This window comes from Parus major, chromosome 1, assembly GCF_001522545.3.
Source record: "Parus major isolate Abel chromosome 1, Parus_major1.1, whole genome shotgun sequence".
Taxonomy (NCBI): Eukaryota; Metazoa; Chordata; class Aves; order Passeriformes; family Paridae; genus Parus; species Parus major.
This window is the reverse complement of record NC_031768.1, coordinates 20,804,113-20,827,241: the sequence shown is the minus strand read 5'-3', so window position 1 is coordinate 20,827,241 and position 23,129 is coordinate 20,804,113. Positions and strand designations below refer to the sequence as shown.

At 35.8% G+C, this 23,129-nt stretch overlaps 1 protein-coding gene across 5 annotated transcripts; it reads right to left on the bottom strand.

Moving 5' to 3' along the window:
* Positions 1–67: 67 nt before the first annotated feature.
* Positions 68–23,123, bottom strand: PNPLA4 (patatin like phospholipase domain containing 4). Of its 5 annotated transcripts, none has more exons than XM_015643300.2 (9): positions 22,914–23,123; positions 21,704–22,012; positions 20,855–20,981; positions 15,172–15,356; positions 11,239–11,333; positions 10,935–11,070; positions 7,640–7,705; positions 2,697–2,849; positions 68–851 (listed from the first exon to the last, which is right to left on the bottom strand). In XM_015643300.2, exons 2-9 carry the CDS (start codon positions 21,860–21,862, stop codon positions 720–722), a joined length of 1,053 nt encoding a protein of 350 aa, XP_015498786.1. In that variant the 5' UTR covers positions 21,863–22,012; positions 22,914–23,123; the 3' UTR covers positions 68–719. The 5 variants fall into 5 exon arrangements, with proteins under 5 accessions (XP_015498786.1, XP_015498811.1, XP_015498801.1 ...); XM_015643325.2 differs by having other exon boundaries at positions 68–802; XM_015643315.2 differs by having other exon boundaries at positions 15,172–15,323.
* Between the last annotated feature and the right edge of the window lie 6 nt (positions 23,124–23,129).

Sequence of the window (23,129 nt, the reverse complement as noted above, 5' to 3'; positions counted from 1 at the left end):
CTCTTGACAAAAGTTTCAAGAAAATATATTTATTCAATTTTGGAAGAGGAAGAAAACACAATAAATATAACGATTTTTACACCATTCTTTATAATTTATTTTTATATCACATTTCTGCTAAAAACTTCAGTAGTATTTAAAATTTTAAAAGAAAACATTTCATTTTCACATTAAAAGAACTTTTAATATGAAAAAATACATAAGAGTGCAAATGTTTTATTTTCTTGTGGCTAGTACTTAATTTTCAAGTTCTTTAGAAGAGTACAAGTTGTATTTTAGATCAGTAACACTGTGAGCATCCAATTAATATGCAGAACTAGTACGCAGAATTCTGTTAAGTGTATAATACAGACTGTAATTTTTCATGATGTAACATCAATTCTTCTCTGAAATAACACTGAAAAAGACTTTTCCAAATTTCTGTAATTATAACAACACAAGCTTTTCACAAATCCCACACTCAAATCCCCAGCTGAAGCAAAATGAATCTAAGTGGAACCCCTCAAAACAAGACATCCACCAGGCAGGTCCAGCTCCCGTTCTGACATGTTTATACAGCTCCATGGAGTGCAACTGATACTTTCGCAGCAGAAGCAGATGTGAGTCCATTGGGATTCTTATTTTCATGAACAGGAACTGGGGCAGCAATCCCTGAGATTCTCTAGGATGCCTGTAGTGTTTTGACAGGCATCATGGTTTGCTCATTTTCTATGAGCCGTCTACTCAAACCAGTTTTCTTTCAATAAAAAGCGTACAGCATCGTCAAAGCCATTTTGGTACAACGATTCCATTTTCTCCTGGTCTGGTGGGAACAAAGCTTGATTAAGTCTTACTAGGTTGGCCAGAGACAGCTGCAACAGAGCAAGAAGCTGTAAATTAGTTTATTAATTCAACTTATCTAGATGTGACTGTCATCTGTGTTCTGTCATCTGTTTCATGAAGCATATGTAAAATGAAAAGTTCAGTATGGCTGTGTCTAAACCAGAATTAACCACGTCCAGGGTCACTGCTGAGCACCAGGACAAACTGGCACAAACAGAGTTAAACTCACAGCATCCAAGACAGACTGTCTGCCTGCAAAACAGTCCAAAGTTTCTGAAACGCTTTAGCTTTGGAAACACTCCCAAAACTGTCTTGCAGAGTTAGCTGGTACGAGTTAAATTTGTGCAAGGAAATATTTTGACAACTTAGTAGTGCAAACAACCACATTCTTGGGAACACTCTCAGGCAATGTTTCAGATATGAGTATACACGTAGCTTGTACTACCAACAAATTAAGAACTACTCAGCATCTTAAGTGGTCATTCTGATCATGTAAGAAGATTTTGGAGCGTTTTTCTTAAAGACAACAGATTAAAAATATAATTATATTTAATAATGTTTGGAACAATTTCTTTATATAATTAATATTTAACCACATCATTATAAAGAATTTTGAAAAACAGTATCAAAATCATCTTCATTAGTTGAAGTAAGGAATTATACAAATTCTGACATTAAGAGATGGAGAGACAGAAAACTATTAACACTCCAATATAGATAAATGAAGATGTACAACTCCTCAATATATCAGATTACAATATTGCTGAAATTAAATTATTCTTAGTAATAATTTTTACAGTTCTAAAAACAGAGGTGCTTCAATTCAAATAATTTAAAATGTTGCCCGGGATTCTGCAGAAGTCTGCATGTGACCCCAGAAGCAATGTGACTGTGCAATTTAGTGTCTATCTCTAAACTAAACTAATCACCAGGTCATTTTTCATCCTCTAGATACAAAGTACAATCGAGAAATATACAATTATTGCATAAGTTTTCAAGATAAATTAAATCAATAATCTTGTACTTTATGATCTTCAGCAAGCACTATCATGCTGAATATCTCTATGTGAAAAATGATAAAGATTGAAAAACTGGTCCAATTGAGAAAGGTATTACATAACACTAATTTTAGTGAAATTAAGAAAACATTAAAAACTGCCTAGAAAAGAAGCTTTATAAAGTACTTATTACTGTTAATCTTTCTTTCAAATGGGATATTGTTGACCACTAGGTCTTCCACTATTCAGTATTTTCTTTCAGCATGTTAAAGAAAGCAAACCTGTGTTTGTGAGACAAAGGTTGCAAAGACAGATGTCAATGATGAAAAGTAGGCAATAAAAATTGTCTCAGATTTCAACATACAGAAATGTTTCTGCAAATTCTAATGAAACTTCTGGAAATGCATTGTAGTCAAAAATGTTCAAAAGTTCTCTCATGCAATGCAGTTACAAGTCACTGTATATACCATTTTAAATGTACAACTTAAAGTTGTATTTTAAATTCAGTTAGAGCAATTGATTTCAGTCAGCATGAAGAAATGTTCTGATGCTGTACTCTCCTGAGGCATTCCATTTTTTTTTTTCTATATACATCTTGCCTAGTCAAAGATAACAGATATATAAAGCAAACCTAGTATTATTTACACTGAACAGCCTGTTATAATTTGATCTGTTTTGTACTAGATCAATGCTTTTCAAACTTTCTTCTTTATTATTCTGCTTTCCTTGTGTTTAAGAAAAGGTTTAAACTGTATTTGCAAAACAGAAAATGACAAAATTTTATGTAAGCTGACATATAAGCACAAAAGAAACAAATATGAACACAACTGCAAAAGTACTTTTTAGTGTTTTTAAGTTAATAAACAAGCAACTTACCATCATATCTTGTTTTGCTAATTTAACATACAGGTCCACACGCCCTTTATCTTGTGGACAGATATCTAATCGACCACTGAAAGGGGAAATTGTCACAGTTCTTCCAAAAGGCAAGATAGGAAGGCCATTGGTAAGGCCACCATCAACCCACTTCTATGGGAAAACAGAAATATTTTCAAAGTAACACAGTATGATTACTGTACAATATACAAAATGCAATACTTTACCCTTGCTGAGCCTGCCGCCTCCACTCTCAAGAAAACTTACAAGTTTCCCGCTAAGAATACAACAAGTAAGCTTCAGTATGTTTCAAATATAAAAAAACTGAAAATGTGCACACAAATTTCAATCAATGAGCATTTGACATAATGTGCAAATTTGGCTGCAAGGTATTTATCAAACTATTTATAAGAGTTTTAATTAATTAAAAAATAAAATGCCCCATATAGAATTTTTCTCAAGTTATGTGCAGGTACTCTGACTGCAGATGCTAAGCCATACATGACTCCTCTCCTCTTCTGTTATTTTTCTTCCAGAGCCTCATTTCTTCTTACATACACTACACAAGCAGCAGTGGCTGGAAAGTGGAAGGTGAAGCTGGGAAGCAGATGAACAACTATGACATAAGAGGGAGCAGCCCTCAGTCTGCTGCAGGAGTTGAAAGTGAAGAATGAGATCTAGGGTCCAAACTCCATTCCAATATAAACAGGACAGCTGTGACATCCCTTGTTAATGTATTTATATGTTCCTATTTCTTTCTGTGCTTACAGGCATAGCCCAAAATTCAACACTAGTCTGCTGGCTAGATGGATTCACTGATATCATATATGAGGTCTGTTGACCAGATGCATCTCACTGAACTTTACACATCTGAAGTCAATTAGTTATTCTACACTTCTTTTATCATCAAGAGAGAGAAAACTCTGCTAGCACGATTCACTTTATCCTAAAGTAGGTGTTTATATCTCATTTTAATTGTGCTGAAAAAGTGCTTTTTTCTTCACTAATAATAAAGGAAACAAACATTAACTATGTAAAAGGTAGACTACTGCAAAGCCAGGCAAACTGAAATGCTGTAAGAAAAATAAGATTCACATCCAGGATATCTTCCTCAAGTTACGTTAACAAAAACCACTAGAAAGAAATGGCAAATTGTACTAGTACTCTTCAGCATCAATCAAGCAAGACTGCTTTCCTGATCTAAGTGATGCTCTATGTGACCATCACAAATGGCAAAATAATGTGTTTTGCATCACAATTCCTGAAAACACCACAGGAACTCAGTCACAAAAGTTTAAAAAACAAACATCAACAACAACAAAACCAAAAAAATCCCAAACTGAGATGTAGGTACTGCTATACAGAAAGCATTAACTCTAGTTACAGTGCTTGTTCTTCAGAAGCCCCTGAGATTCTCAGAGGTCCATCACTTATATAGATCCCTCTCAGCTGTGTTCTTTACTCTCACTTAAAGTAAATCTCATTTTAATTTTATACAGATTTCTCCCAGTGCCACATTTGACTCTGCCTGTTAACTCCTGTACCTGGTGGTATGTTGAGTTACTCTTTAATACATGGATACATAGCAAGGGGGTAGTGGTGGTATCCATCCATCCATCCATGTATTTGTTTGCTACAGTCCCCTCACCCCACTCTTTTGTTCACTCTCAGATCAGTTTTATGCTCCTGATCTCAAAATACAAGCTATAAATACTAATATATAGTAGCTTCTATGGCTCTTTTCATCCTGTTATTCCATTTTGTGCTATAGCACCTGACCCTTCACATTAGCTGATGTCAGTACCCACAATATACCTCTGAATTCCTTCACTCTGCAGAAACATCGAATTTCTCAATGAGGAATGAGATCATCTCACCTTAGAAAAAGAGGCAAAAAAAGAATAAAATTCTGGAATAATTTACAGCTATCTTTCAGATTTCTCAAGCTCCCATTACAGCTTTTCTGTGAGTAAAGCTGCAACACACCAGAACATTTCTAGCACCAAGGCTTTTTTCTGTCTGTCTATAAATTTTATGTCTGTCTATATATATATATATAGGTCTGTCATAAATAGTAATTTATTATTGTTTTATGTGCAATGTTTCTTGGAGTACTGTGTCTTTTTGTTGCATTTCCTACAGTGAAAAGTATGGTGGAATCCCTGTGTAAGCCATATCAAAGACACCATAACAAATGACATTACTGATGTTTTTCACAAGTACAACTTTATACTTTTAAAACTTAAAAGTTGTCAGATTTTTTAAAATTACAATCATTTGTTTTTTACCCTTTCCCCCCTATGTAACTTCAATACTTACCTGAAAATTGAAACATTTACTAAGGCATGGACAATGCTGTTAATTTAGTACTATTTTCTGTAGATTCTGTAGATTCTTTTCTTTTGAGCATTTGAGAGAAACACTTTTCACTCAAAAATATTTTAGCTCTATAGTCCCTCATGTTTCCTAGTTGTAAAACACATAAAAACACTTATTTGCTGCAAAAAGACCAGTGAAGCACCAGTTTCTTCTAATATCACCAATCAATTCTGCAATAATGCTTCTTTGCTGATGAGACAAATTCCTGATAGCTTCTGAATTTCACTAATGCTTTAGTACAACACAAAAACAGAGGAAGTTTTGAAATGACTTGCAATGAAAACCAAACCAGAAAACGACATTAAGGCTTCACCTAACAGAACCTTCCCATTTATCAGCAGATGGTTTTCACAAAGCTATTCCATGACAACTACAATTCCATCAACTACAGATGCATCAGCAGACACAGGCATCCATCATCTGCGGATCTTTATCTGTCTTGAAAATTAACCTTGTCAGAGAATCAAAGGACATCAAGCCAAGGCAGAGAAAGATAATTTCACATGGAGCAAGTTTGCATTAGTGTTACTGGAAGCTTAGTTCCAGGATACTTGAAATCCCCAACCCTGACAACAAACTAGTCCAGTCAGGTTAAGGCCATTAACAGACTATAAATTCTCATACATCATCTTAGACTTCCTCTTAAGTCATAGTATTTTCCAGTTCATTAACCAGAAAACATACTATGAGCAGACTAATGTTCTGTCCATACTATCATGAAATTTAGTTTATTCATCCCAAGAGTCTAGCCTGCAGGCATGCAGGTATTTACAGGTAAACTAGCTAATCCCCTGTGAAACCAAGTGTTTCCCAAAAAATACCCTTCCTAAAAATAAAACTAAAGTGCAATGTTTACCCCAGGGTTCAGTCTCTTGTAGGCATATGGGCAGGCTAGCAACATGTTTGACTAATTCATCCAAAGTGCACCATACTCCCTTACTTACCGTGCAAAATGGTAGCTGGTAACACAGCACAAGTAACACAGTGAAATAAACTTTAGAAACAGTCCTCCAAGACCTGGTGATGTGTGCAGGTGACACATGGAGCCCAGAGAAAATCCAGATCAACTATTCTAAAGTACAGATAAGGTCAGTAGTCTCAAGCAGTTAGGAGGAAGTAATCTTTATTCCTCACTGCCATGGACCCACGGCCTAAGGAATTTACCTCCTTAAACTAGGCTAAATGCAGACAGACAGAACCTGGTCTGTTACACAAAGCTTTCAGGAAACTTGGAATATGATGCTATATCATAGGTGACCTTGCAGAGCCAAATCCATATCCAATCCACCTTACTGGCTTGGTGCTTACATGTCTGGGCCATGACAGTACATGCCACGTCCAGCTCTACAGTGCGTGCTTGGGGGCCCTGCTACACACCCACACGTCCTTATTGCTCACTATTCCAAACCAAAGAAATGCTTTGTGAGAACTCTCACCCAGATCTAAACATTGGGACTAAAGAATGCAAGTCAGAAGCATGAACAGGCAACAGTTTTCTCAACAAACACCCCCAAAAAACCTCCCCAATCCACAAATGCACTGCTTTATGAGGTCTGAGAAAAGTCACAGCAGACATGCAGAACTAATTATTCCAACAAATAACAATAAATGAAAGTAACCTCATCCCAGAAACTGCCTTTTCTGAATCTCACTAGAGGAGAGCAGCAAGAAGCTTTGGGAATGACAAGAAGCTTTCAAGTAGAACCAGTTGCCATGAAACTTTCATTGAATCAAGTTCTGAATGCAAAAATACTCAGCAATGAAAACTGTCCCCTAGAAAAAAGGCTGCAGTAAAATACCACAAGGCTAAAAAAAAAAAAATCTAAAAAGGTTTAATTAAATACTACAATACCTATGCAAATTATAATAGAACTGTTCATCCAATAAAATGGTTTTTAAGTAACTTTTGGACAAAGCTCTGAGTCAACTTTTCAATTTCTTAATTGAAAGGATACCACAAGAAATTTAATAATGACATTTTCTTCCCTTTAACTAATGGCTAAATGAACCTAAAACAGCCATATATTCCCTCTAAAATTGCACAAGCAATATATAGACTCAATCAACAAAATTCCAGACACTGGGAAGCTGCAAGCAGTCTCCATTTAACTCAAGCAGTCAAAAAATACTGATTTAAAACCTTCCAAAATTTCAGCTGATATGTGTTGCTGTATCTACAATTCTAAATCAGACAAGCTTTCTGATATAATGACTACCTAGCACCAAATACATATGGTTTTGAGGGGCTTTTTGGCAAGGGGGGCTGTGAGGGTTATCAGGATTCTAGAGGCATAATTTGTATGAATGGGGAACTGAAGCATCATGTATTTCTCATAAGGAAGAAATAGCCATTTTCACGCCTTAAAATTATTCTTAATGTGTTAATATATTTATGTAAGAAAGACAAAAAAGTTGTAGGAGCTAGATAAGTAAAGACAACTGCAATAAGGTTTTCTTTTAAGAAATACAAAATGTATATTGAAGTTGCTTTCCCTTAAGATGAAATAGTTACACCATAAATGAAGAATATATAAAAAGGATGTTCATAGGTAATAAAAAATTACCTGTCCTTTAAATTCCACTGGCTTAATTCCTGCATACACTGGTATAAAACTACTTGCTAGCAGAACCTAGAGAGAAGAAAGCAGAAAGAATAGAGGAAAAAAAATCAAAAATGTCAACAATGTAATTTAGAACCAATACATGTTTTCGTAAGTATTTACCAGTCGATGTATTAGTTGTACATAAATCCAGAATCATCTCAAAATGTCTTCTTCTTGTGGTATGGCAAAATGTGATTAACATTATTCAACAGGGTTTGTTTTTTTATGACTTGACAGTCACAACTCTCAAAACAAAATATCAAAAATTAACTCAATGATTAATGTGATTCAAGAGTATGAACTTAGTTTTGCACATTGTGAAGTTAATCTATGGTTTTCAAGAAATGAAATATGCCTATGATGAAAAAAAGCAGTATATCATCAAAGAAAAAGCTGACCAAGTCATTCTGTTAGCATATTAATATTGTGTTTACTTTTCTAATAAATCAGATTTTCAAAGTTTCAAAATTACCACGAAGAACCTGGAAATTCATATATATATATATATATATATATATATATGCACCTTTACAAATGTTTGTATTTAATACATTATAGTATTAACAAAACTATTTCCCCTACTGTAAGGTTTCATTGCTGTCTACAACTGTTCTTGATTTTTATTTTTTTTAGGCCAGGACACCTCTTCTGTCATGTACAGGTTTGCACACACACATACCTTTCTATCTGTTCATAGCAATACCTGTGAGACTGTGGGTCTCTCTGTACCTGTGAATCCATCCACATATATATGGATGTATATATATAAGCAATCAGTATACAGCATTTCCAGGAGAAGAGGTAAATTAATGGACAAGGAGCAGTATGTCAGAAGTTTTCATACAGCTAAATAGGGGGAATATGCACATGCTTGTGTGGTGGCATGGATGACCAATCTGGAGAACAGAAGCAGGTCACAAATTGGTGCATACACCATAAACAGGTGCAGAAAAAACTCACAATCCACACAGATTAGGAAAGAAAATTCCTGAGCTTTCTTGGCTGGAATTACATTTACTTTTACAAAATTTAAGCTATTTCAGTATGAAGCCCATCTGCTCCCCTAACAAGTTTTAAGACTGTATATGTATATGAAGTCTTCAACTCCCACTTTGAGAACTGTTTTCCTGCCTATTTCGCTTCCTAGTAACGTAGAGCTTTGTCTGAGCTCAAATAAAAAGGGTCTCAGTTTTCTAATGTGAAACTGAAGCTATTTCTCTACCAAACAGGTCTTTTGCTCACAAAAGCCTATGACAAAATTCCCAAGTTCTCAACATCAGCTTCTTCCCCAGCCCAGCATCTTTTCTCCTCTCAACTCCATCTCACTGACTTTGGCCCTTCTAAACTAAGAGAAATGCAGAAAGAAGATTTAGTGAATGGAGTCAAAACCACGTGACTCCTGCAAAGTTTGGGTTCTTTTCAAGAGGACTGAAGAAAGCAGTTGTTCTTCTTACAAAGTCACTTAGATCTCCTGAGTAAGGAGAGGCAGGACAAGTTTGAAGAACAAACACTCTCAGTATTTCCTACCACTAACAGACCACTGTGGATTTCTAGGCACTGCCTTACTTTCCCAAACTAAATATACCAGTGTTCTTGCTCCCTCACACACAAATCGTGCCTCTCTTCCCTCTCACCTCCAGTTTAAGAACTGCAAGTCTAGGAATGCTGATACAAAAATGATTGTATTCACATATGGGAAGACTATTTCAAAAGTGGAAAATTATCACCTGCCTTTCCAAGTCCACCAGGAATAAAAGTTTAACATTGCAGCAACACACATTCAGTTTAGCCATCATGAAAAACTTTGGAACCATAAGGCTTGTTTGTTAAGCATTGAAACCAAATCTACACGAAGTTGAAAGATTTCTGGCAAGGGGTACAGATGTTTTGCTGTTTATAAAACAATCTGCCTAGCAGTACTACTGTCCATGCCTTGGATGTAGGTCATGCCTAAGCATGATGCAATAAAATAATCTAAAAGCTCTACCCTCCCTGCTCCCGTGGCAGCCACCAGCATTCAGACAGAGGCAGAGCTGCAGGCATATGCACAAAAACAGGTATTAGGAGTTGGACTGAAAGATCAGACAATATAAATGTATTCCAATGAGCAGTTATGTGTAATTTTAATACTATTATTCCAACCCACCCTACTGCTACCATAGATAACAAAAGAACAGAACAGAAATGGCTAAATCAATGAAAAAACTGTTGAAATACTAGAAAAATGTACATATTTCCAAGGTCATCCTGAGACTTCTAATTGTCCCCAGGTTAGAAGATTTCACTGCAAAAACACATAAAGAATAAAAATCTCCATTCTTGCTACCATTGCATACTATAGCTAGAAATAACATAACTTGAGATAAACTTTTCATATCATTTTATTTGCATGACTAAGTCCTGTAAATTTTGAGGACTGTCCATGTAGAATACAATAAGGTCAAAATTTTAAAAAATATACTTTAAAGGCAAATTCCTAATGCACACTTTGTGGTTTTGTTAACAAGTGTCAATTCTTTTAAAGTGATAACTATAAAGAATCTCTTATTTTCTCAAAGCAATCCACAAGGATAGAGGAAGAAAGAATTCCTTCTTATTCTATTTCCTCCTTTATTCTGCTATAGCTTATTATGTCTTCCACTAAGATACAATCAATTACTAGAAAGAACATCTGCTTCACATGCATCTGAATTGCTTCTACCATCTCATATCATCTTATGCATACAATTCTGATCCAAATTTAAAACATGGCATTCAGATGAAGAGAAGCGCAGTGAAAGATATACTTTCCAGCTACAGTTAAAATGCAGCTTATATACAGTACTTAGCATTACATTGTAACTATTAACCACAAGCACCTATAGGAATTGTTCCAATTTTTTTAAACTTCCTTTACTTTCTTTTGTGATGAAACATAATGATATCATGAAAGGAAGAGATGCAAACATTTTTACAACATTTTGACATTCTCTACTGTTCTCATACACTGCAACTGCAATTAGCGAGCTTTTACTTTTAGAAACACTTTGTCAACAAGGTAGAACTTGAATAACCAATGAAGGAAACACACACAAACACCAAATAAATTTCAGTAAAATTTGTGAAGCTATAGGATCAAATTCTGCTTTAAACATTGTTTATATTATGGTTGTAGCACCACTAGAAGTGGTTACTGAATAAACTGGTGATTTTACAGCACAATTAATAATACACTCTCAAGCCTTGAGGAAACTGCTGTCATGTTCAACATGATTACCTTAATGAGATCCTCCCTGGAGGCAAAATTTGAAACCAAGTGATTTTCCCCACTCTTTGAGTTAGTGACTGACACATAGAGCCGGTTCTCAGCTATCTCATGAACATCAGAAGGAAGAATAGACTCTATGCCCTCCCTAGAGGAAAGAAAATGCTCAGCATTACTCACCACTATTATTTCAAAACCTTGCAAATGCATTCGGGGTGAGCACCCCACAGCACAGAAGAAATATGCACCCTCTCCATTTGCATTTGGAGAGTTCTTTAACACAAAAATGATCTTACAGAAGCATTAAGATAGGTACCTAAGTGTTTTCATAAAATCATAACCAGGTGTTACAGCACCGAAGTTCAATCTTCTGACTTCCTCTGCAAATCCATAGGCAAAGTGCTTACATTTCTGGAAATGAAAAGCATTAACCATTAAGGATGTTTAAGTGATGGGAAGCATGTTTAACTGCAGTACCTAAAATATACTAGGGGTTAAAGTTGTAATAAAAGAGTTAATAGATCAAACTGAAGGATTTTCCTGTATGTCCTTGGTTTGTAACAATACATGCATAACAAAATGTTGATCCTTTTCAAAGGATTAATTTGTAAGAAAAAACAAAAAAATCCCTAATTAAAAAAAAAATAAAATAAATATAAACCCTGAGGCTGCCACTTCAACAACCAAGGAAAGTTAAAGGCTATTTTTCTATATACTACCACTGTTAAACAATCAGTTTCCTAGATCATGCCATTACAATAACAATAATTTAAATTCTAAAGCCACCTTTTATTTTAAGGCTTACTTTGGAACTTAAACCAGACACAAGTATCTTAAGATGCTTATAAGCAATAACAAAAATATAAAATTGCAACAATTTCTTCTCACTAATGCAAAAAAAAAAGCTACTAGGAAATACACAGATTTAATTAAAAAAATATTATGGAAGTATTTAATAAAGGAAAAACTATGATGGATGACACATAAAGAAAATACACTGCAGAAAACCAGGCAACAGATTCCTGCACAGAGAACCTTTTACACCAGCTGAAATGTCTAGCATTAGTGACTGCAGAAAAATAGCTTGAAGTGTGAATCATAAGAACTCCAAAGGGACAGTAAAGAAATTGGTATAATTTATTTTTCACCCATAAGATGCTGAAACAATGAATTATGATCCTGAGTGCTTAAGACTCACTATTCAATATTTGTAATCCTTTTTTTATCCTTTCATGCAGGTTTTTCTAATGATTTTAGGGACTTTGTAAAAAAACTAAATTCAATCTTATGCAACCTTCTGAAATTGGTACTTTATAAATTCACTCACATTCACCTCTATAACCACATGAATAAAAGATAGTTTGGGTTTCCTGGATTGTTAGGTCTGTGCATAAAGAAGAAGCATGTTCCTAGTAACAAAATAAATGGTAGAGTGACTAAGGAAAGTATAGGGGAAGGAAAAAAAGAGACATGAATGTATCCCTCTGAGGAGGAGGATACCCAATCTATTGAATGGAAAACAAGGAAGGAGGTGGGCTGAGGATTAACATGAGATGACAGCCAGCTAACTGAAGGAATTAAACTTCCTCACATCACTTGTATGACAAAGCTCTCATCTAAGCAAAAGATAGAAATGTAGTTCTTGCATCCACTTTCTTTATATGGCCTTTCAATAAATGTATCAGAAAGTTCACTGAGAGGTTCATACTTCTTAAAGAAACAATTATTTGTGCTACTTAGCCTCACTTTGGTTAGATTGGCACCTTTACCCCACGAGATACTTGCCACTGCCAGCTGGAAGCCAATTAAAATATGTAAGGCACATCTAGACACTTCTCTCTATAAATGCAGAAGAAATCAACAAAACACTACACAGAAGCACTTCAGAACTACTACCTCTGTATAATATACGTATAATATACATGTAAGATGCTTAAGGTAAAGGGGAGCTAAGAGTACCAAACTAGGGAAATGATAGAAAACTACTTTCCATGTTACAGGTGATAAGAATGGACCGGATCTAGACTCTCAACTTCTGCTCTCAAAAGGGACAACTGCTTACAGCTATGAATTATGCTAGAATCTGAGTGCTAAAAGTTTTAAACAATACATCTACCTTTTAAATAATGATGGAGGCCATGTTTAGAAATTGTAACTGCTTGTATTGAATTAAGCAGACTTTCTATCAAACATGACCAAGGTTATTTTAAAATAAATAGGTATTTATCCATAACTAAATAAGCCTACTTAGAATTCTCAAGTCCCACGCCTTTACAAACAGTGACAAAAATCCAATATATGACACAAAAACATTTGGAAACTATCTTAGAACAGCAACAGTCAAAACAATAAATCTTCAATGTTACACTCTCTCCAAGATAAGGAAAGATTGCATTACAGCTTGGAGACTAGGAGATGCAGAAAGTCCTAATTATGGCTTATCCAACATTGCCATCTCTGGAGGCAGAGACTGCCAGAGGGAGGGGGAAGAAAAAAATAATTAACTGATTAGGAGCTACATTTCAGGTTATAAAGTTTCAAGCTAGAAACATAGTAAAGATAATAGTATTATTATCCTGATATGAAAAGTTAATTCTATTCAGTACAGAACACTGCCTTTACTTAAATTTTATGAGAATTAGAATTATTCCCACTGACAAAAGAACTCTCAATTTTCCACTTAAACAATATAACAGAATAACTAAAAAGTACACAAAAAATGAAAGGACTAGAAAGTTCATGAATCTTTCTTTAGTCTACAATATTATGACAAATTTTTAAGGAAAAATACAACAGACTCAATGTTATATAAACTTAGTTTCCACAAACAAAAAATAAAAACTGTTCTAATATTTTTACTTAGAAAGATCTTTGTAAGTTGGACCAGGCTGAGAACAAGGGCTCATACCCAGGGTCTGCAATAAGCAGAAAAATTTCCTTAGGCTAACAAAGGGCTGCCATGCTCACCACAGAGGAAATTAAAGTCAGAAGTACATATTATACCAGGCAAACTTGAAACTGAACTACCAGTCAGAGGTGACAAAAGGGGAGTAATGCCTGTACAAAATACAATGAGGTTCTCTGCACAACAGAGTGGCACTTGCCTAATACCAAGTAATATAAAGAATGCTTTCAGGGGAATGGGGTGGGGGAAAGAAGCCAAGGAAAAACCTACTGCTGAAAGCAACAGAAATATAGTTAATGCTGCAAGCTGAGTTCATATCCCAGGAGAAACAACCAACAAACAAACAGATCAGTGGCAAAGTGGGGTTTGGCTGGGACTATTATTTGAATCAAATGAAGTGAAATAAGTGAGGTCTAGAGAAAGTTATCAAATGCTCACTTGGAATGAAACGTAAGTGTAACTTAGACGAAAAATCTAACAATCTGTTTTCCCCACAATAATTAAAAATATTCAAGAAATACTAACATTTGGCAATGTCTGGTCCTCTACGTTTATTAAGGCGAATTCACTACAGACAGCTCAGGAGGGCAAAGCAGCCTTAACCTGGGGAAAACCAAGGAAACAGACACCAAAAAAACTCCTAATGCTCTCCACAGAATCTGTAACATTGTAATCACTGAATATAACCTGATGTCTCTGCATTACACCACATCCAGGGTGAGAAAGGAGAGGCATCTCTGGAGATGAAACCACTTAAGACACATGTCAGAACAAAATGCTGTGAGGGTTAATCCCACTGGGTGCTCTTAAGGCATGGGCTACACTGAGACTAAAGGAGATGCAAAAGCCTTTAGTGCTGTGCAATGGAGCACAGGCAGCAAGAAAAAGATCTGAGCAGGTGGGAGCAGTTTATGAAGACACACTCCATCTACCATTTCCATCTCCTTTCAGAAAAGGTTAAAAGGGTGGTGCTATGCTAAGATTATCTCTAGCCAACAGAACAATGATTCACTTTGTAATGTACCATCATTAAGTAAATATACATTTTGGTATATTAAAGAATACCTGTTGCCTACAAATCAAGATTCACACAAATGAGATTTGTATTTGTATATACAGCTTAAAACATAAGGTTCATATGAAATATTTTTATTATTAACATTTTTTCTCATGAGTCACAGATGTGGTTAACGAAAACATGATACAAGAGTCCTGTTCCTAGCACGTAACAAGAAGAAAAAAAACAAGACACAAAACATTTTAATAAACTTAATGGAAGAGGATTATATAAAAAAAGTCCTTTGAAAATTATCATGGCCTATACCTACGAGTTTATTAATTTACCTCTATATTTTCTGGCACTGCTAACAAGACAGCGGCAGCCAGAGATCCCGCAGAAGCTCCCGCAAAAGCTTTCACATCTCTCAGTAACTTCTTACCATGCCTGTGAAAAGCAGCTGCTGCCCCCAAGTGGTAAATGCCCAGAAAGCCACAAGCTGCAAAGGACAGGTTGATGTGTTTCATTTGGGCTGTGGAAATAGCATGTCACAGTGAGAAAAAATTTGTCTTGCAATATACATTTATTTTTTTTTTGCACAACATACTCTAACTACACAAAAATCCGCAAGATAGTTGAGAACAGTAAACGCTTTTGATTACCAAATACACCACACAATTCATAGTTAGTTTAGTACCTCCAAAACTGAAAGCAACTCTAAAATAATCCTTGGTACAAATCCCTTTTTAAATAAATCTAAAATATATACCTTTATATACAACGTGACTACATATTTCCATCTGATTTGTCGAAGAGTATCTACACAAAAGTGATTAAAGAATACCTTTCAAGAACAAACCTTGTTTAACATCTTTATCAAAAAATCAAATTAATTAAAAAATTGCTGATTACTGTCTCATCATGTGGTGACAGGACTGGGAAAATGGATTCAAACTGAGAGAAAGTTAAGATTGGATATTAGGAAAAAATTCTTTACTGTGAGGGTGGTGAGGCACTGGAACAGGTTGCCCAGAGATGCTGTGGATACCCCATCTCTGTCAGTGTTCATGGCCAGGGTGCATGGAGCTAGTGGGAGGTGTCCCTGCCCAGGGCAGGGGAGTTGGAAAGAGATGATCTTTAAGGTCTCTATGATCACACTCCTCCTTACACAAGCAGAGCCTTGAATCCATTATAATTCTCTAAGAGAGGGATTTTTTTCTGTCATCTTTGAAACTCATTTCCTTACTAGTACTATTAATAGACAAATTTTTAAAGTAATTACTAGTTTAAAAATATGGATAAACACAAAACGTATTATTGCTACTATTAAAATAAAAAGGAATAAAAAAATCCCAAAGTAAAATACAAAGCATTAAATGTAGAAAAACACACATACACTCCAAAGGTGACTAGGGTAGAAATTTAAAACTAACAAAAAAACCCAACAAATGGGAAGCACAAGTTCAGATTATTATGGATAGTTAATTAAATAAACAAAATAAAATGCTGTAGAATTTATTAGCTCTTCTGTTTCTGTAAGTAACTACATCATAAAAGCAAAGTATTCTGCAGGTTGTATTTTACAGATATGAGAGATATTGTACACATTATCATACTGTTGAATTAAAAATAACCTCCTACTGTACTTGGGTAGATCTCAATATGAACGGGAACAAAAGACAGAAACTATTCTATCAGTCCTGACTGAGGCAAACATATACAGCACCACATTTTTGTTAAAGGTACCTCTTCATCACTGATATGGAAAGGGCAGGAAAGAGGAGGACAAGAAAAAAGTTTCAAAACCATTAGATAAGACATGCTAAACCCAACTGCTTTACCCACAGCATGATTAAAATCAGACCTAATAATCTGACCGGGTTTGCTATTTTACTCAGAGAGAGCATCTCATAGTGGCAGGGAACATAAGTCAGTCTGCTAAAACACATAGTTTATCAATTCTGCTGGAAAGGCTTCCATATCCACTTGTAAGTAAAAATACCTGTAATGAATCTAACACATTTGTACTCACAGAAAGTACTAGAGGTTGGCTCTTGCTGTGACAATGAGAGAAAGGCAACTTTCTCTTGAATGAAGCAAGTGATAAATCGATTTACTACTTTTGAAAAAAAGGATTTTTTAATTTAAAGAAAAGTCAATGTACTAAATAAAAAGTAAAAAAAACTTAACTCAAGATGTTACTGGTAAACAACAAACACAACTCTACTTTGTTTTAGTTTTCTTCCACTCTATTAAAAAAAATCAACAGTCTTTGAAGCATAATGTCACAATGCGTTTCCTTTCAGGATAGTTAAACTCTTGGGAGTTTAACCAGCTGCTGCAGCTGTCTCCATACCTTCTACAAATTAGGAGCAAAGATGCATTTGCATCACAGGCCACTTTGACAAAAAGGTGAAGCTGGTCAAAGCAACTGCATTCTTACGTAGGAATGGAAGAATCAGCTCCCATTTCTGTGCAAAACAGATCTCGAGATCAAGACACTACTAATATAAGCACAATATAAAATAAACATCATTTTTACACAGCTGATTGGTCAAAAAGTGTATAAAGTGCATGTTCAAAAATCCAAAGAATTACATCTAAGTGATCTGTGAAATGTAACTAAGAAACGCAACTCTAATAAGGTTATGTAAACCAAAGTAAGTATATGGAAGCTTCTGTACATGTATACACACATTTAAACCCTCTACAAGGCTCATACTCCAAAAAGTATCTCTCTCTGATGGAAAATAAATAAATGTTCACAAATAAAAAAAAAAAAAAATGAGAACCACAAAGAGTGTCTAAAGCTACAGTAAAAAAACTTTAGATTAAAAGGTTTTTTTAAAAAAGAAAAATTCCCTACAAATGTGGAAGAAAAATCACACTTCATTATATAAAGAAGTGGCTGGTACATTTTCTCTAAAGCAAGAACAGAAAAGGAGGCTATGTGAACTGAGGAAACTACTTGAATCTCAGAGCAAAAACTACTGAACATATCTGACTAAAGTCAGATATCCATACCTCCTCTTACACACATTCATAAGAAAATTGTAGTTTCTTAGACAAACTTTAGTCCTATCTAATTATCAGCTACTGGGAGTAACCACTATTCTCTTCAGAGTGTCTGGATACGTGGAATTCACTCTTTCACATGAGATAATTTGTTAACACTTAGATCCCACACTTTTCTGCCTCCTTCATTTTCCTACCCAAAAGACAGAAAGAGAGATTATTGAATGAGTATTCATATCAGTTACTTGACTAACAAAAGAATTCAGTGAGAGAAGAACACACAGGAAGAAAAAAAAGTGCTAAGATTTCAGGTAAAGGAATACTGTTCAAGAATGCTGCTAGTCTCACACTCTGTGAAGAGTAGACTAATTTCAGATCCTAAAAGATTAAATTAACACAATGTAAAAATAAAGTAACTTTTTACTTTTAGTGAACAGAAGTACTTGACCAACTGGATTTGTATGGCATGAAATACAGCACTGTTTTACAGATTTCCCAAGAGAACCTCAAATTAAGGGTAGCAATAGCATAGCTGTGTTACCCAAACACTGTATTTCTATTAATTAGGATCAATTCCCAGGTATACATTAAGTATTTGTCATATACACAAAAAAAATTTAAAATTCCTCAAATTTTAATTAGCAGATGACATTCATGCTCAAATGACAGATCCACTGGTTACATTCAGCTGCATGACTGAGAAATGGGGTATGCACATACATCTATCAACCCTCTAAGTGGGTAAATAATGAGAAGGAAAAATCACTGAATCATAGAATCATTCAAGTGACTTCTTGCCCAACCTTCTTATGCTTAAAACAGGGTCAGCCATCAGATCGAACTTGGTCATTCTGGGCTTTACCCAGTTGTTAACTTGAAAATCTTGTAATGTTTAGCTCCTAAGTGATACCTAGCATTTGTCTGTTGCTAGGTGAAACAATCAGATTTCATTTGTTCAGAATATTAAAACCAGTAGAGTATTGCAAATACTCAGCATCACAGAGGAGAAACAGAACATTAATATCTTCAATCAGTACTATGCATCCACCTGCATAGTACTGCATAGTACTGCAGGAAAGTGGATGGAACTGAGGCCTCTTCAACAAATCTGTAAAAAAGCACAACTTACTAAGGATGCAGATGACAAAGATGAAACAGACAAGAATCGTGGTTCTATAAGGAACTACTGTTTCATAGATACAGTTAAGCAATGTTGTTTCACCTTGCAAAAAAAAAATCTCCAAATAAGAATAAAAGATACAAAAGCATTTGTTAGATGAATGTCTTGGAAAATAAGAAAGGCAAGTAATAGGAAAAAGGACACTTTTAAAAGAATTCTTGCAAATATCACGGCATCAATCGATTTTACAATCGTGTATTTCACACAAAGTATGCTTCAAAAATGTCTTTTGCTTTGATGATCTGTAGATCACTGCCTTTTTGATCAAGAAAGTACAGTATGATTATAAAAACTCCAAAGAAAAATTAGAGAGGAATTTAATTAAGTATACATTATGACTATTCCCTGACAATTTCTTACAGAATAACAGAAATAGGGCATAGTCATATGTGGACAAAAACCACTTCCTTCAGCTGCCAGAGCAGAGAGCAGAAATCTTGCTATCTTAGAAACAATATGAAACACCTGTTACACAAGAAATCAAAACAAATAAAGAGTTTAACGTAAGTTGTGACTATTAAGGGTATTAACACCTAAAAACACAAAGCTGTCAAAATGGCATGTCTTAAAAAAATGCTTCAAAATACTGTGAAGGTGCACAAGTACATTTCAGCTGGACAGTGTACATAAGTAGGTATGTGATATAAACAAGACAGAACAAACATTTCTGACCCTGTTTTTGAAAATATTCTGTTATCTTACATGATTGGCAAAATTCAAAATATAAAGATTTCGACTGGCCAAAGAGATAGAAATGCTTCTGCTGTCTACAAGAGAAAAAACAGAAGCATAAGAAAAGATATGTACAACAGGACACTGGGGCTGTTCAGTTTCATTATTTTGCAGATAATGCAGGAGCATTCAGGAATAAACACAGACCTAACAGTTTTAAAAGATTATCACATCTGAAGGAAAAAAAATAAAAAAAATAATGGCGATTAAAAATCTTCTGGGGGTTGAGGACATTTCTGTTTACTCAGCAGTATCTCATCCATTTTGTAATGCAAACCTTCAAGAGAATGTGTGTAAGGGAACAAGGCTGTACAGAAAAATTATAATACAGTACCATACAGCTTTCTGAGGACAGGTACTGTCTTCCTGATTGTCATGCATATGAAATAGCACAACAGTTTCTCACAGGACTGTTTCCTGAGCAATGTAATTACATAAACATTGTACCATCCAAGGTCTTAACCTGTCATAACTACCTCCCTGTCATTCCACTTGTAAACAAAAGCTGAAAATGCCCAAAGCAACTGAGTACCAGCACCTATACAAACAAAATCTAAATATACATAGAATGCAAATGACCAAGCACCCTGAGGCACAGGAGCTAAAATGTATGATGCATAACAACACAACTGAGTATAAGTTATTAGCAAAGAGTGACAAAACAAGCAAAGTCACAGAAAAAACTGTTTAGCTCGGCAGCACTGCTAAAATAAAGATCATAAAGGCAACTACTAATTTACCTGAATCAAAAATCACTAATGACACAGAAATGCTTGTTTTTCCACATTCCTATTGGGGAAAAAAGTGTACTAGCATAACAATTCACAGCCTTCGGTGAACATAAGAGTTTGATGAGGTTGAAGGAAAAAAATTCTAAGTAGACAATCTAACTGGCCATTAAGAACTCTAAGAAAATCATGAGTCTTTGCAAACTATAACATTTGCACATAATCCCCTTAAAATAAAAAAAAAAAAAAAAAAAAAGAAACGCATCACAAGATACAAAATTTTCAAATTAAGATTCTAGACCTTGATCCTTAAGATGTCAACAGAGGTCAGGGAAGGCTGACTTCTCCAGGAGAGGGTGGCAAAAGGTTCAATACCTTGTAATGTATGTTGTCTTCCATCACATACTCCACTGGGACTTTTTCCAACAGCTATTTTGGTTCCCTCTGCACTAGTAGCCATTCTTCTATCAACTACTGATTGTTTATCATTTAGTTTGGAAACCTACAATCAGAGAGTCAGACATATTACTATTAAAAAGAAAAACAACAGCAACATGACATTTGACAATAACTGTTAAGTCATCTAGATGGATTTCACAATTGCTTAGCTGCCACAAAACAAGTTCAAACCTCAATGTTCCACAGCTTATGCCACAGCAATCTACAGTTTAAAGATTAATTTAACTACCTATTGAAAAACACTGCTGTTTGGATATGCCAGTCTCCAAAACAAGCTTTATTTTGTGTCATTTACCACTATTTTTATTTATATCTACAAATTTTGTTATAATAAAATAAATTTTTATCCTGTTTATCCTGTTTTTATCCTCCCTTACCAATCCGTTTCCCCCCTACCCTGTAATGCGCAACACTGCATCTGTAAGTCATTTTTCATAGAATTCTGGTCCTATTCTTCACTTAATGATTGTCACTCTAACTAATCAGCCTGTCAGTTATTCTGTACTACTGTCTGAAGAATAGTTTGAAGAAAATTAACGTTTCCCCCCAACTTACAACTATCAGACTCAAAAATTCACTCTGAAACACCAGTACTCCAGCACTTATTGCTGCCTGCCCCTTTACCTTGATAAACCAAAGACATCTTCAATTCATGACTAATGCTGAAAAATCAAAGGTTTAGCTCTGTAGAGTCTAAAATAAATTATTTTATCACTGTATTTATGAAAATAACTTATATCTTTAGAGAAACATAAAAATACTTACTTGGAATTTAACTCTGTTATGTGGTACTCTAATAGCACAATAGCTTGGAATTCCAATCCAGAACTGCTGAGTTTTGGGAAACATGCAACTACACAATCGGCCTTCTTTCACCTGGAGCAACAGTATTTGAGCACTAAAAAGCTTTTTGGCAGTCCACATTTTAGTAAAAGTGATCTCTGGATCCAGATGATCTGGTAATCAAATTGATACTTGCAGAAGCTGTTTTACCATGAAGTTACAAAGGAAGCATCAACAGGTGAGCTTGGACACCATAAAAGCATACGGCAGTAACTTTCTTTTAAGCATAACCTGTTTAAAAGACATTACGAAAAAAAGAAAATGTAGTTAAAAGGTTCACATCAAGGCTCAGATATTGGAACAAGGCCTTCCTCACACCCATCCAACCCAAAAACAGAGAGGCATTAACAACTGATTCACTTGACAATTAAACACTTTTGTTCAGTACCTCCTCTCTCTCTCCCTCTCACCAGCTCACATCTGGTACCGTGTTGCTCACCACTGGCTATAAAGTCAATTGTTCATCTCACAGACAGAAAGAACTAAAATTGTTAATAGCAGAGAAGCCCAAACGAACAAACTGCCCCTTAAGATTAACAACGTGAATACAATGCTCCTTTTACCTCAGCTGAAAACTGTGGATGCAGTGATCCAGCAACTTCAAACAACTTGTTCACTTAAACCAAGTGCCGATGTTAAAATCCCAGTAAGACACTCCAGCATGCTGGCTGGTACAAGGCAAGCCTCGTCATCTTCTCTAAGACAGCACAGGGGTTACTCACACACACAGTGGAAGCCTGGTTTACACCCTGACCATTGAGAAGAATGTATGGAATTGCGCTCGGTCAGGCGAAAAGCAGGTTCCTGCCTGAGCACCACTGCAAACAACCCCACCGTGACCCTGTGGCGGCGAGGTCTCAGCGAACACCGCCAACTTCCGACCTAATCCCAACCGAGTGAGTGAGTGAAAGGTGCTCCGTTTCATCTTGTGCGCCATGAGATCAGGCCTATGGTGCGACTGGATTTTTCCTACCTCTACTTTTGTTCAGCAAACAACCAAAACAAACGAGCAAAACAGCCGAAACGGCGAGACAAGTTTTTTAAAGCTAGCAAACACAGAACGTGAAGTGACAACCACGGGGCGCGCAACGCTAAAGTGCAGCCACTGCGCCTTCTAACCTTAGACACTTACAGCAAGCGGGCGATTCCTAGGCGGGACACGGTCCTGCAGAGGTCAGCCACCTCAACCCCGTCCCGATCGCCCGCTGCCTCCCCGCAGGCCTCCCGCGGGGGCTAACGCGGCCTCCGCGAGGCAGCGGCGGCACTGTGCCCGTCTCGACCCCAGCTGCCCGCAGCAGCCCCCGCGGAAGTGCCCGCAGTGCCGGACCGCGGCCGGGACCGGGAGGTG

Excerpts from the sequence above, each read along its gene's own strand:
- PNPLA4 (XM_015643300.2), bottom strand. The coding sequence starts at position 21,862 with ATGTGGACTGCCAAAAAGCTTTTTAGTGCTCAAATACTGTTGCTCCAG. Across the intron at positions 20,982-21,703 it reads ATAACAGAGTTAAATTCCAA|GTTTCCAAACTAAATGATAA; the intron begins GTAAGTATTTTT and ends CTCTGATTGTAG. Across the intron at positions 15,357-20,854 it reads AAGACAACATACATTACAAG|CCCAAATGAAACACATCAAC; the intron begins GTATTGAACCTT and ends CTATTTCCACAG.